Source organism: Rhinoraja longicauda, chromosome 30, assembly GCF_053455715.1.
Source record: "Rhinoraja longicauda isolate Sanriku21f chromosome 30, sRhiLon1.1, whole genome shotgun sequence".
In the NCBI taxonomy this organism is placed as follows: domain Eukaryota; kingdom Metazoa; phylum Chordata; class Chondrichthyes; order Rajiformes; family Arhynchobatidae; genus Rhinoraja; species Rhinoraja longicauda.
This window is the reverse complement of record NC_135982.1, coordinates 16,622,974-16,638,669: the sequence shown is the minus strand read 5'-3', so window position 1 is coordinate 16,638,669 and position 15,696 is coordinate 16,622,974. Positions and strand designations below refer to the sequence as shown.

The following is a 15,696-nucleotide window of genomic DNA, read 5'->3' as shown; positions in this document are numbered from 1 at the left end:
GAACTAAATTAAACTCAAGTGATATTCAGGAGATGCGGCATTGGCAAAGATGCCATCTTTGGTCTAATAAGCCAAAGGCCAGTGCACCCCCAATCATGGGTATGAGTGACACCATGACACTCGTTTAAAGATGGCCACGGAACTCCCTGGGGCTCCAGCCAAGCTAATTAGTAGAACAGTTGTTATCACATTGACGTCAGTGAGACTTTGCTGTCTGCAAGAATCCAAGCGCAGGAATGTGCCACGGTCACAATTTTGGGCCAAGATTGAGAGCCGTTCTTCTTCTGGCGCATTAGGAAACAGTGCACTTGGAGCTAGTTAGCAACTATCACAAAAGTAGCTGCCACTTGCAGACCCGCGCGCCCCGTAGTCAGACTCGTGAAGGTTGTGGATCTCAAAAATATGTTGATCTATGAAAATATGTTTTAATTACAACAGAACCAGTGTTGTTACAAGCACGGGGCAACTCTAGATGATAAATGGTCTACTAATTAGAATTTATATGGATTTGCGCTGCAGTTTAATAATCAATTCTAAATCCCACAGCAAATTCTAATGTCCTCATAAATTTCCAGAGATTTGATAGTTATGGGAACCAGACCCAGAAAGTGAAGATGAGGCCAGTTTAAATCAGCCTTGATCTCCTTGAATGACTATTCGATGGACGTTCAATCTCTTCCTGTTCCTCCCTCCTCCAGTGCATTTCCCTGTGCATTTCTTTTTTTTTTTTTTTAATTTTTTTTGAAAAGCATATGTACAAATAGAAATTAAAAAACACATTTGTTACAAAGTTCTTACATAGCTTCAATTTTTAAATTTTTGAAGAGAGAAAGTAAAAATTTTAAAAAAACTATAAAGTTGGGGAGAGAGAATAAGAGGGTTAAAAAAAAAAGATCTAACAATAAAAATTAAAGGGAGTAGATCCGGGAGACAATAACCACAGTTGTACATCCAACCCCTAACTCAAGTTTCAACTTTTAATATAATTTTTTTATTTTAGTCCTGTGCCAAACCCATTTACCTTTCTAAAAATTCAATAAATGGAGACCATATTTTAAAAAATAACTCAGGTTTGTCGATTAAGGCAAACCTTATTTTTTCCAAATGCAGGGTCTCTGTCATTTCCGTAGTCCACATTTTAATTGTGGGGGTTATTGTTTTTTTCCAAAATTTAAGTATTATTTTTTTCGCAGTTATTAGACTGTAATCAAGAAAATGTACCTGACTTGCTGTAAAATTTGTAGTATATTCGGATAATCCTAATATAATTAATTTTGGATCCATATCTAATTTTTTATTAATAACTTTAGAAACTATTTTAAAAATCTCCAACCAGAAGTTTTGCATTTTTATACAAGTTACGAAAATATGAGTTAAATTAGCTTCTTGAAATTGACATTTATCACAAATAGGAGAGATACTAGGAAAAATCCTATTTAATTTCGTCTTCGAATAATGTAATCTATGTATTATTTTAAATTGTATTAAGGAATGTCTAGTATTCAATGAACATTGATGTATATGTTGTAAACTTTCATCCCATATATCTTGCCTTATAAATTGATTCAATTCGTCCTCCCATGCTCGTCTATAAGATTCTGATGACGGAATGTCAGTGTCAAGGAGAGTATTATAAATAAAGGATATTAATTTATTTGAATTATAATGTCGATTCAGGCATACATCGAGTGTTTCTGGACCTCTAAACTTATATTCTTGCATGTGTGATTTTACATAATCTCTAAGTTGTAAATATCTAAAATAATTATTAACATGTAATCCGTACTTCTGCTGTAAATCCTGAAAAGAAAGAAAAGTTCCCTTATGATAAAGATCTCCCACCCTTTTAATTCCATAACTTTTCCATTGAGCAAAGCCTCTATCTAAGACAGACGGTTTAAAAGAAGGATTATTCGCAATAGGAAGGAAAACAGATAATTTACTCAATTTTAACGTAAGCTTTAATTGTTTCCAGGTACGGATAACACTGTGTATAATGGGATTACCTCCATATGTTTTTTTATTTAAATTTATTGGAGCTAAGAGGATCGCACCAATGTCAAATGGTAAACAATCCTCTTTCTCCATCTTTAACCAATCCGGTTGTTGATCAGAATCATCCAACCAGCAGGTTATATTTTTAATATTAACCGCCCAATAATAAAATAAAAAATTAGGTAAAGCAATTCCTCCATTAATTTTAGACTTACATAGATGTCTTTTATTTATTCTATGAGTCTTATAGTCCCAAATAAAATTAGTAACAATTGAATCAATTTAAAAAAAAAACTTTTTTGGAAGATAGATCGGAATTGCTTGAAATAAATATAGTAGCTGTGGAAGAAAGATCATCTTTATAGTTATAGCTTTGATAGTTATGGGAACCAGACCCAGAAAGTGAAGATGAGGCCAGATTAAATCAGCCTTGATCTCCTTGAATGACTATTCGATGGACGTTCAATCTCTTCCTGTTCCTCCCTCCTCCAGTGCATTTCCCTGTGCATTTCACTGGCCATTTGCCAGGAAACTGGGAGTGGAATTGGAGAAAATGCAAGCAAAAAATAAACAGGTTCAACACCCTGGCACAAATCTGGGTGGGAGAGTGAACTCAGTGGAACATGAAGAAAGGCCCCAGCTTGATTTGGCCATGTCAAGGGAGTGGCAGGCGCTCCACAATGTAAATTAAAGTGACATTTTGCTGACAATAACAGGAAGACATATTTTTATCCAAATGGCGATAAATTAGGCAAGGAGGATGTGCCATCGGACCTGGTGTCTTTGTACACGAGTGAATGATAATAAGATGTTTCCACTAGTGGGAGAGTCTAGGACCAGGGGTCATAGCCTCATAATTAAAGGACGTTCCTATAGGAAGGAGATGAGGCGGAATTTCTTGAGTCAGAGGGTGGTGAATCTGTGGAATTCATTGCCACAGAAGGCTGTGGAGGCCAAGTCAATGGATATTTTTAAGGCAGTGATAGATAGATTTGTGATTAGTACAGGTGACAGGGGTTATGGGGAGAAGGCAGCAGAATGGGGTTAGGAGGGAGAGATAGATCAGTTATGATTGAATAGCAGAGTATTCTTGATGGGCCGAATAGCCTAATTCTGCTCCTATCACTTATGGCCTTATGACCTTATGAAGAAAGCAAGTGATTAATATGGCAAATAGTACGAAATTGTGTACAGTAGCAGAAATACCTTGCTGCAATTGTACAGGACCTTGGTGAGACCACACCTTGAATATTATATACAATTTTGGTCTCCTTTTAAAACAAAAATATAGAATGTGTATCATGTCCAAGTCAGAGATAGATAGATTCTTGATTAGTACAGGTGTAGGAGGACATGGGGAGAAGGCAGGAGAATGGGGTTAGGAGGGAGAGATTGATCACCCATGATTGAATGGCAGAGTAGACTTGATGGGCCAAATAGCCTAATTCTGCTCCTGTGACTTATGATCTAAGTCAGAACGGAGTGTAATTTAGAGTGAAACCTGGAGGTGGCGGTATTCCCTGCATCTGCTGTCCGTGTCCTCCTTCATGGTAAAGGTCTCGGGTTTGGAGGGTGCTATCAGAACACAGTGCATGCTACAGATGATACACACTGCAGCCATCCTGCACCAGTGGTGAAGAGAATGAATGGTTATAGTGGTGGTTGGGTGATCAATCAAGCGAGCTATTGATCGTGCATGGTGTAAAGCACCCCCAGGATGTTGATGGGTGGGAACACAGTCAATGAGTACCAAATGTAGGTGGGTTGAACGCTTTCTGGATGGAAATGGCCACTGTCTGGAACTTCCGTTGGTCTGGATTCGCATTTATTGCTGGATTGGTTAAAGACAGTAGATTTCCTTCCTGGGATGTATTAGTGCTGTAAAATTCTACGCAGAAGGAAAATAGGAACATCTGACTATTTTATCAGTGCAGTTGATAGGGAATGTAAAAAAAAACTATGCAATTCTGAAATTGGCATATTTGCCAGTGACTGTTACTTAAAGAAGGTACATTTTGCCTCTGGAACACCTTAAAGTGAGAAAATAAGAAATTGTACTTAGGCCTGGATCAGACTTTTCAAAGACTTGAATGTTGCGAGATTGCACCGTTCTGTCTGTGTGCTGTTTCAGAAGAGGTTTTAATGTCCTCATGAATGCGATGATTTGACTCCCATTTCACTGGATCTCTGTACATGTGCCAATAAATAAGCAAACTAATTACCCAATGTTTCCAAGATGAGACAAACATGGATTGTGCTGGAGTGCATGAATTATAATGGGGTGGACACAAAAAGCTGGAGTAACTCAGCAGGACAGGCAGCATCTGTGGAGAGAAGGAGTGGGTGGTGACGTCTCGGATCGAGACCCTTCTTCAGATTCTAATGGGGTGCGGGGATATAGAGACGCTTGTTATGATGATCTGTTATTATTGTGTGCGCCAATATATTTGGTGATGCTCCTCAGTCCGCTTTACACCAGGGGACATATAACTGACAAGATTCCAGCAGGGGAAGTTTCCTCTTGCCAGCATCGCCACACACAAATATGGACAATTTACTTTCCTTACCTTTACTAGCTATAAAAAAACAAGATGGTCTAAAATAAACTCCTCGAGCTTTGATGGCATTTTTCACTGCTTACAGTTATAGTTACATCTGTATCGTGACATCTTTACATCAGTTACATCTAGATAGTTACATCTTTATGCATAAGACAGCATTGACAGTATTAAGATCATTTTACCCTCTCATATACTGTTTAAGTCATAACATTTTGAATGCAATAAAAATTGCAGTATAATCCTGAACCAGTGTAGCAGTGATTTTCCTGTATAAATGTGTAAGTTTTGTTATTTGCAGATGAATGTTTTATGAGGTTTCAAGCCATGATATCACTGTGCCTGGATGTTGTTAAGCAGGTTCATTCTGTAATTGACAATAGAGATCAAATAAGACTCAGATATATCCATTTGCAGTGAGACCAAGCACGAGACCAAGGGTTAAAATTATCATCAAACATAAAAGGAGCATAAGAAAATAACTGTAGATGCTGGTACAAATCGATTTATTCACAAAATGCTGGAGTAACTCAGCAGGTCAGGCAGCATCTCGGGAGAGAAGGAATGGGTGACGTTTCGGGTCTGAAGAAGGGTCTCGACCCGAAACGTCACCCATTCCTTCTCTCCCGAGATGCTGCCTGACCTGTTGAGTTACTCCAGCATTTTGTGAATAAATAAAAGGAGCATCTCAGAGAATATTTTTTCACATGAAGGCTTGCTCAGCTGGTGGTAGGAGTGGTGCAAATAAAAACACATAACAGCTGGTTTAGTTTAGTTTTACTTTGGAGATACAGCATGGAAACAGGCCCTTCTGCCCATCGCGTCCGCACCGACCAGCGATCCCCGCACATTAACACAATCCCACACACTCTAGGGACAATTTACATTTATACCAAACCGATTAACCTACAAACCTGTACGTCTTTGGAGTATGGGAGGAAACCGAAGATCTCGGAGAAAACCCACGCGGTCACGGGGAGAACTTACACAAACTCCGTACAGGCAGTACCCATAGTCAGGATCGAACCCGGGTCTCTGGCGCTGCAAGCGCTGTAAGGCAGCAACTCTACCGCTGAGCCACCAAGCTACTAAAAGGAAAATTAGATTAGGTTAGTTTAATGTCATATTCACCACAATGCAATTAAACTCCTTATTCATCTGAAGCTCACAGTGTAAACAGTATACACATACTAATGATAAATACAACTATAATTATAACAACACGTGTGGTGCAAGACTGATTGTGGTGCAAAACCAGAATAGAGCAAAAGAATATTAAAATACAATAATTGCATGACCAAATGGGTTTATTCTGTTATTGTACGTTATTGCATAAATATTTAAATATTGCATAATATAAATAAATGGTATTCATATAAATATTGTATAAATATTTGAAAATGAAATCATGGAAAGAATGCTGGGAATAGACAGAGAATTGAACTTGGTGTAGCTGGGACATGTTGGCCGGTGTGGGCAAGTTGGGCTTTACTGCTATTTATTTGTTGATCGTAACACATAGAAGATAACATAGAGTCATAGATTGACGCAGTGTGGAAACAGGCCCTTCGGCCCAACTTGCCTACACCGGCCAACATGCCCCAGCTACACTAGTCCCACCTGCCCACTTTGGTCCATATCCCTTCAAACCTGTCCCATCCAGGTACCTGTCTAACTGTTTCTTAAATGTTGGGATAGTCCCTGCCTCAACTACATCCTCTGAAGAAGGGTCTCGTCCCGAAACGTCACCCATTCCTTCTCTCCAGAGGTGCTGCCTGACCCGCTGAGTTACTCCAGCATTTTGTGTCTACCTCCTCTGGCAGCGTGTTCCACACACCCACCACCCTTTGCATGAAAAAGTTACCCCTCTAATTCCTATTAAATCTTTTCCCCTTCAAAAACCTATGCCCTCTGGTCCTCGATTCACCTACTCTGGGCAAGAGGCAACAGTGGAGAGTTTTTGCCCTGGAGTTACAAAATCTGCAGCTATTCCTACAGCATCCTTAACTGAAAGGCATGTGTCAGGATAAGTCTATTTTGTTAGACTTTTGTTTGAGGAGGTTGGTCTGAAGACGAGATGTCTCCTTCAGATTGCTAGATTCTAAGCAATGCTATTCCGATGCTTTTATTTCCACTGCTCGGTTTATTTCCTTATCGTGGGTGAATGTTTACTGCAAAAATCTGTAATGACATGATTTAACAATTGTCAGCACAGTCTTGGTTGACTAATGCCGCACTCCCTATGCATTAGGTCTGTTTCAGGAGAAACCCCAGCCGCTGCTAAATAATATCCGAGCATCCTCAGGCAAGAACAAGCGTGGACAGACACTCCCGTGGGATGAAGCAAGTGCAACACAAGGTACGACCACTGGTCAAGCACAACTTGTATTTTTAATTTGTAATCAGCACCTTCCCACTTTGAAGAAGGGTCTCGACCCGAAACGTCACACATTCCTTTTCTCCAGAGATGCTGCCTGGCCTGCTGAGTTACTCCTTTTCTTCGCTTCCAGTTTTATCCCCACTCTCCTCACTCCAATTAGGCAGTGCCGGAGACTCGGGTTCGACCCTGACCCCAGGTGCTGTTGGTTTGGTATAAATGTAAATTGTCCCTCGTGTGTGAACATTAGCGTTAATGCGCAGGAATCGCTGGTCGGTGCGGTTTCGGTGGGCCGAAGTGTTTTACCCACTGTACCGCTAAACTGAACCAAGCTAAACTTGCAATGAGGAATGGTGTAGAGATTCGAGGAAAGCAGGGCAGCAGGGAAATTGGAAAGAAATGTTTCATTTGGATCCATTGCTTTTAACCGGAAACAAGTTTGCCCTTTTTTTTATCTCATTGTGATTGTTATTTTCCTCCAGATGATCTATGGACAGTGTACGTCACAAAGTACGAAGATGACGTCCAAACCCCAATTTACAGATTTTCCCTGCATCCCTCAGTTCCTTCACCATGGCACCTCCTGTCGTTGAGGAATGGGGAGATCCCATCATTTAAAGTAAGTTCCTGCCAAAGGGATTGCAAATGCGTTGAAATCATCTCCTGTCAGTGGCTGCAAGGGGAAGAGATTCTCATCAGAGCATGCCTTCAGCTGGAAATGGGTTCCCTTATAAGAGAAGGATAAATTCCTGGAGATCTCTTTAATGGGTACTTAGTCAGACACTGTCTCCACTCAATGAGGAGGCCATGCTGTGGGTCATCAATAGGATAGTCATAAATAAATGGAACGGGGAATCCAAGAGAAGCTGGTTTATTCAAAGGTGGGTTGTAATGTGGAACGCACTTGCACATTACAACACAGAAAGCAGCCACTCAGCGCATTCTTTAGTCAGAGGGTGGTGAATCTGTGACATGCATTGCCACAGAAGGCTGTAGAGGCCAAGTCAATGGACATTGATATGGTGAAGAGTGATTGATTCTTGATTAGTACAGGTGTCAGGGGCTATGGGGAGAAGGCAGGAGAATGCGATAGAGGGGGAAAGATAGATTAGCCAATTTTATGAATGGCGGAGTAGACTTGATGGGCCGAATGGCCTAATTCTGCTCATATGAACTTATGAAGTCCAGGCCAGCTCCCAGAAGAACAATCCCATCAAACCCGTTCCACCTCTCGTTTGCCTGTAACCCTGCAACCTGCTGTCTCTCTCACATGCTCCACCTTTGATTCTTTTTTGTCACTTACCCGTACTAAAGAGTAATTTACAGGGCCCGTTAAGCGGAGAAAACCCACGCGGTCACGTGGAGAATGTATAAACTCCGTACAGAGGGCACCCATCGTCAGGATTGAACCTGGGAGGGTCTCTGGTGCTGTAAGGCAGCAAATCTACTGCCCTGCCCGAGATAGACAATAGACAATAGGTGCAGGAGGAGGCCATTCGGTCCTTCGAGCCAGCACCGCCATTCAATGTGATCATGCCTGATCATTCTCAATCAGTACCCCGTTCCTGCCTTCTCCCCATGACTCCGGTATCCTTAAGAGCTCTATCTAGCTCTCTCTTGAATGCATTCAGAGAATTGGCCTCCACTGCCTTCTGAGGCAGAGAATTCCACAGATTCACAACTCTCTGACTGAAAAGGTTTTTCCTCATCTCAGTTCTAAATGGCCTACCCCTTATTCTTAAACTGTGTGGCCCCTGGTTCTGGACTCCCCCAACATTGGGAACATGTTTCCTGCCTCTAACGTGTCCAACCCCTTAATAATCGTATACGTTTCCATAAGATCCCCTCTCATCCTTCTAAATTCCTTCTAACAAGATGTGCAGGGATGGTTAGTCGGTGTGGACTCGATGGGCCGAAGGGCCTGATCCCGTGCTGTATCTCTAAACTAAATTAAACTAAACTCTCTTTCCACTTGCAAGGTGTACATGGTGCCAAATGGCAACTTCACGAAGAAGCTGACCGTGTGCTCATCATCTGTTGGGTTGCCAAGTCCCAAGTGTCCAAGGAAGTGGATGATCACAACATTATCCTGCAATGTTAGGAAAGGCTGGAAGTTTGATTTTCATTTCTACGCATCGGCAAAGGAACAACACCACACTCAGTAAGTGGAAAGATGGGACAAAAGTCTCATCTGTCACCTTAAGTCTAGAACATTAAGATCTACATCTTAACTCCCTTCACACAACTTAATTCCCGAATGGTTCAATGAAACTCCAGTAGGTAAATAATTAAAATCGGGATCAGTCCCGGAATGTAATAACAAGGAAGTGCAGATGCTGGTTTATCAAAGAAAGTTTGAGTCTTGAAGAAGGGTCCCACACCGAAACGTCACCCATCCATGCTCTCCAGAGATGCTGACCCGTTGAGTTACTGCAGCAACTTGTGTCTGTCTTCAATAGATGGTGGACCAAATTTAAAGGGCTGAATCCCTTACTCTGTTGGATATAATGGAAGTTGCTGTCTCTCCCTTTTTGGTTGCTTTGCTCCCCCCAGCCCAGAACAATTTCCATCTCCACCAACAGGAGATGACGAGGGAGACCTCAGGATCTGCGTGTTCCATCAACGCACAGATCAGGTGCTGAAGTACACAATAAGGGCCCCCATTCAGCCCTGAGCAACCGAACTACTTGTTCAACTCCTCCAACATCAGGCAGCTTCCAGGGCAAGCAAAATGCATAGAAAGGAACTGCAGATGCTGGTTTACACCGAAGATAGACGCAAAATACTGCAGTAACTCAGCGGGTCAGGCAGCATCTCTGGATAGAAGGAATGGGTGACTTTTCGAGTCGAGACCCTTCTCCATACTGAGAGTCAGAGGAGAGGGATACGTTCTCACACCTTACACTTCCTTATCTCTGTGTCTCCCCCTCCCCTGACATTTTTTTAAAATCATAAAATAATATGACATCACACCGAGCACTTCATCACACCAATGGGCAGTGAGAACCTCAAAACTGAGGTTAACCTGTTTTTAGAGGGCAGGGATGCAAAAGGACATGGAACCCAGTTGAGTGAATGAAATAAAAACAGAAGATGCTGGAGATATTCACCAGTGTGGAAAGAGAAGCAGAATTAAATTATCGGATTGATAACTTAAGAGCACGGAGTTCAGTTTCAGATCGAACTTGATTTAATCGAATGACAAAACTGTTGTTCTCATGCCCCTGCTATTATTTGCTAAGTATGTGGAGAACTGTACACTGCAAGGGCCAGGAAGCGACCGGGTCGATCATCTCTGACCCCTCTCACCCTGGCCACAAACTCTTCAAAGCACTTCCCTCTGAAAGGCGACTCCGGACTGTCAAAGCCGCCACAGCCAGACATAAAAACAGCTTTTTTCCACGAGCAGTAGCTCTACTCAACAGCCAAAAGTCTGTAGCCTCCTTTTGCTCTGGCATTTTATTTAATTTGTCACATGTTTAAATTGTAATATTTTATTTTTAATTGTCTATTGTATATCGTGTTGTTACTTGCGAGCAAAGCACCAAGGCAAATTCCTTGTATGTATACATACCTGGCCAATAAAATCTATTCAATTCAATTCTAGTCAATCCAATTCAATTCAAATAAAGCCTTTGTGGAGAAATGCTGCATATAAGATAACGAAGATCAATGCAGAGTTTCATCCATTATTTGCTCCCAGCATAAGCATCAAGCTGACGTCCGACATGGATTAACAATCTTCCCTTTATTTGATCCAACCATGCTTATGACCCCTATGAAAGAAATTGGCCGCTGAGATCAAAGTTGTCTAAGTTTAGGGCAGTTTATATTGGAAAATATCCACAAAGACTTGTGCAAAGATTACGATCAATAACATTCGGCATTTACATATGAAATTGATTTTGGAGAAAGGTTCAAAACCTGGCAGAACAGTGTTGTAATCTACCAGTTTAGTTTAGCTTACTATGGGTTACTTGATTGTCACCTGTACCAAGGTACAGAGAAAAGCTTTTGTTGCATGCTAATGAATCAGCAGAGAGACAATACATGATTACAGTCGAGCCGTCCACAGTGTACAGATGCAGGATAAAAGGAATAAGATTTAGTCCAAGGTAAAGTCCATTAACGTCTGATTAAAGAGAGCCCGAATGTCTCCAATGAGGTAGATATTAGCTCAGGACTGCTGTCTAGTTATTAGCAGAATGGTTCAGTTGCCTCATAACAGTTGCCTGATACAGCTGGGAAAGGCTGCTACTTTAGTAAGAGCTACTGAAGTACCAATTACCAAGTATTATCAGTCTCAAGGTAAATTATAATTTTATGGGGCACTTTTCTGTGAACTGATTCCATGAACTCACATTCTGGAGATGCCCATTTTAAATTAATGATCCCAGAAAATGAGTGTTGATAAACAGTTGATTAATGAGGGCATCACAATTCAGGCGCGGTTCTATCTTCCCCCTCGACGTTCGCACAATAGTTCATTGTGAGAAAATTCAAGTCTATCCTTATTCATCAACAGTGTGGCGAAAAGCTTTCCAAGGGATGGCACTTGAATAAAAAAAAGGAGTATTTCTTTCATGCCGTTATGTTGACTTGGTCTGTTAGTAACATCATAGATTAAAACAGGATGTTCTTAGTATGAAGGACTCATTTCATCTGCTGGAATTAAATGTGTGAATATCTTCCAAGTTGGTCCCTGTGTCTAATTTCTGGTTCCTCCAGGAAGTTGTACTATGCCCAGCTGAGGAAGGCTCCCTACCACAGTCGAATTTGCCTGGCACCACCTGCCTGCATTCTCAGTGGAGGACCCAATGGCCCCAATCAAGGATACTTCTACGTCCCCTACAAGAAAGGTAGGTTGACCATCAGATCAAGGAGCACATGAAACGTGTCGGAAGGAACTGCAGATGCTAGTTTAAACCAAAGACAGACACAACAAAGCTGGAGTAACTCAGCGGGTCAGACAGCATCTCTGGAGAAACGGAGTTGTGACGTTTTGGGTCTGAAAAATCGGTCTCGACCCGAAACGACACCTATTCCTTTTCTCCAGAGCAGAGGAGCACGTTTGCCTTTACGCTCAGGCATATGAAGTATAGGACCGAAGGAAAATCCAAAGTGTTTGCATTTGCAGGTACTGATGCCGAGCTTAAAAGAAAACATTTCACTGTTAAATAAAATTCAGAAAAACTGCTGAAAATCTCAAATAGAATCAGAAAATGGTGGAAACACTCAGCAGGTCAGGCAGCATGTGTGGATAGAGAAACAGGGCAATGTCTCAGGTTGAAGATACGTTGTCAGAACTGAGGACCAGAGAAAATAAGTTTGTTTTAATTGCAGGGAGGGTGGGGTGGAATGGATAAGACAAAGAGAACATCCTTTTTACAGTGAGGCCAAGGTTAGTTTGGGGATAAACTGCAGATGCGATAATCCGATCGGTGATTTAGTGACATGAGTTAGAGAGAGAAAGGGAAACACAAGAAACTGCAGGTGCTGGAATCTTACGCAAAACATCCGGGTTGGAGGAGAATAGTCGTTGTGTATCCCATTTGGTGCTCCTGATCAAGTCAAGTCTATTTGTCACATACATATACAAGATGTGCAGTGAAATGAAAGTGGCAACGCCTGCGGATTGTGCTAAACTACAAAACAGAATAGAAAAAAAAAAATTTTAACGCAAAAAAAAATGAATACAGTAATACAGTACAGTGACCTCCTTTACATCAGCGATACCAAAGGTAAACTAGGCGACCGTTTTACCGAACAGTTGCACACTGTACACCAAAGCCTGCTGGACCTCCTGGTTCCCAACCATTTCTATTCCCCTTCCCATTCCCATATCGATCTTTATGGTCCTGGCGTCCTCCATTTCCAGAGCAAGGCCACACGCAAACTGAAAGATGTGCATATCATATTCCGCTTGGACCGCTAACAATCCAATGGTATGAATATTGAATTCCCAATATCTAGTAATATATCCCTTACCCACCCCTCCCTCACCCTCCCTCACCACAGTACATACCCATCTCCCGCTACCCCAGTCATCCTGTGGCTTCGCCACCCTCCAAACACTCCCCATACACTGCTCTCCTACCTGCTCGTCCCATACTTTATTTTCTCGTCCCTTTCCCCTCCCCCTCACCCTTCCACCCATATCCCTCTCTCCAGTTTTACATTTCACTCCTTCCTTTATCTTCTTTCCTTATCCTAAACCCTTTGGTCTCCTTTTCACCTCTACCTTTTTGTCACGATCTTCTCCCATCTGCCGACCAACCCCCACCCCCCCCCCCCCCACCACACCCCACCCCACCTCCCAATCACCTATATCCACCTATCACTTGCCAAGTTCTGTTCTCTTTTTTCCAGCTTTGTTCCCCTCCCCCCCCCCCCCCCCCCACCTCACACTGAGACAACATGGAGACATATCTATTGCTCAAGGGCCAATAGAGTGTGGGATGAATTCCTTTAAAAAAATAATCATGATCATACTTTATTTGCCAAGTATGTTTTGCACCATACGAGGAATGCAATAAGTAGGGGGAATCGTCCTAGCCTAGAGGGTTGGGACTCTCTGGAATTGTTTACCGCCGGGTGTAAGAGGCCAGATCATCAGATATACTTAAGATGGAAATTGATAAATATTTGAACAGTTGAGGTCTGAAGGGTTCTACAGATGGCATAGATCAGCCATGATCATGTTGAATGTTGGAGCAGTCTTGCATTTCCAGCACCTCTTCCTTTGTGTTCAAGTGCTTTAAACAAATACGTGTGCCATATCTTTGCTTCATTAATAGGAACCTGCCCACCTTCATGATGTGTTTAACGATGTGTTCTCCCTTAGCTTTCTCGGTGTCGAATGTCGAAGAGGCCCCAACGTTTGACTTCAACCCCTGCCTGAACGACGGCTGCGGGAAGCCAGCCGTCCGCCCCCTGGTGGACACGGGAGCCATGGTCTTCGTTGTGTTCGGGATTCTGGGAGTCAACCGCACACGGAAACGAGACAACCACGTGATCGGAGATATGGTACAGTGCATGCTGCCTTTCTGTCAGAATGGGTCTCGGCCCGAAACGGTCACCCATTCCTTCTCTCCAGAGATGCTGCCTGTCCCGCTGAGTTACTCCAGCAGTTTGTGCCATCTTCCGCTGTTCCGTCAGCCAGGCCTCGCCGTCTAACACTTTTCTTTTTTAACCTCCGCAGTTTAATGTTGAAATGAGACAAATTTCGTTTTCACCTGTTTCTCTCTCTTTCCCTCCTGAAAGGGCAGTGTCATCTACGATGAGAGCTTCGACCTGTTCCAAGAAATTGGGAATCTGTGTAAGATTTGCAAGACCATTGGCAACAACCCAGAGTTGGTGAAGCCAGGAGGAGCTCAATGTTTACCCTCTGGTAAGTGGAGAACGCAGTCACAGCCAATGTCTACCCTGAATATGACTCAGTCTGGACAGCACACGGGTGCAGCTTTAAAACAATACAACAGTGCAGGAAATTATAAACTCATAAGTTCCAGGAGCAGAGTTAGGCCATTTGGCCCATCGAGTCTACTCCGCCATTCAATCGTGGCAGATCTATCTCTCTCTCTCAACCCTATTCCCCTGCCTTCTCCCCATAACCCCTGACACCCATACTAATCAAGAACCTATCAATCTCCACCTTTGAAATATCCACTGATTTGGCCTCCACCATTTTCTGTGACAATGAATTCCACAGATTCACCACCCTCTGACTAAAGAAAGTCCTCCTCATCTCCTTTATAAAGGTAGGCTATGGCCTCTGGTCCTAGACTCTCCCACCAGTGGAAGCATCCTCTCCACATCCATTAATTGACTTACTTGACAGATTAACTGGCCTGTGGACATAGGACGTGGAGAGCAGTGAGTGGAAGGGAATGCGAGAAAGGATCTGATGAAGAAACAAGGAACTGCAGATGCAGGTTAATACATAAAAGGACAGAAGGTACTGGAGTAACTCGGCCAGTCCTGAGAACATAGTTAGGTGACGTTTCGGGTCGGTGCCCTTCCTCTGATGGTGATTTCCTGGCAGTTATAGTTGGGGCAGTCTCGATGAACCAACTTATAGAGGGATATAGCGTGGAAACAGGACCTTCGGCCCAACCTGACCACACCGTCCAACATATCCCATCCTCACCAGTCCCACCTTTGGTGTGAACTGCGAAGAGGATTCTAGGAGATTGCAGGGTGACTTGGACAGGTTGAGTAAGATAGCAGATGCAGTATAATTGGCCCACAGCCCTCTAAACCTGTCCTATCCATGTACCTGTCTAATTGTTTCTGAAACAATTAAGAAATGATAGTCCCTGCCTCAACTACCTCCTCTGGCAGTTCGTTCCTTTGTGTAAAAATGTTACCCCTCAGATTCCTAATAAATCTTTTCCCCTCCATCTTAAACCTCTGTCCTCTTGTTTCTGCATGCTAATTTGATATGCTTCTAATCATTTCAACCACTACCTGCCCTGTTTCAGTTCTCTTTTGTATCACTGTCTCCTCTGCATTTTGTATCGATGAAACCCTGAGACTGAGAGCAGCAGCGGGAATCTGTATCCAAATCATTTGCAGTCGTAACTTTATAGCTAGTTTGCTACCCTGTCTTAACGTGTTTGCCCTGAAACTGCAATCATGCAAAGCACAACAAATGCACGGTTCTATCCAGCATTTTAAACAAGCAAATTCATCCAACAAAGAATATGAATTATAAAGGTAATACATTTGTACAGATTAATAATTAGACCACTTTCTGAAGTACCA

General features: G+C 42.5%; 1 protein-coding gene across 6 annotated transcripts in view; it reads left to right on the top strand.

Annotated features, from left to right (window-relative positions):
* The window catches only part of disp3 (dispatched RND transporter family member 3), a 374,656-nt gene that overhangs the window by 333,375 nt on the left and 25,585 nt on the right, over window positions 1-15,696 (top strand). For all 6 annotated transcript variants that reach the window (XM_078425714.1, XM_078425713.1, XM_078425711.1 and 3 more), the window contains 6 exons: window positions 6,805-6,912; window positions 7,413-7,549; window positions 8,910-9,091; window positions 11,659-11,789; window positions 13,775-13,956; window positions 14,194-14,320. In XM_078425714.1, the coding sequence (XP_078281840.1) occupies window positions 6,805-6,912; window positions 7,413-7,549; window positions 8,910-9,091; window positions 11,659-11,789; window positions 13,775-13,956; window positions 14,194-14,320 (867 nt within the window). The remainder of the gene's footprint in view (window positions 1-6,804; window positions 6,913-7,412; window positions 7,550-8,909; window positions 9,092-11,658; window positions 11,790-13,774; window positions 13,957-14,193; window positions 14,321-15,696) is intronic.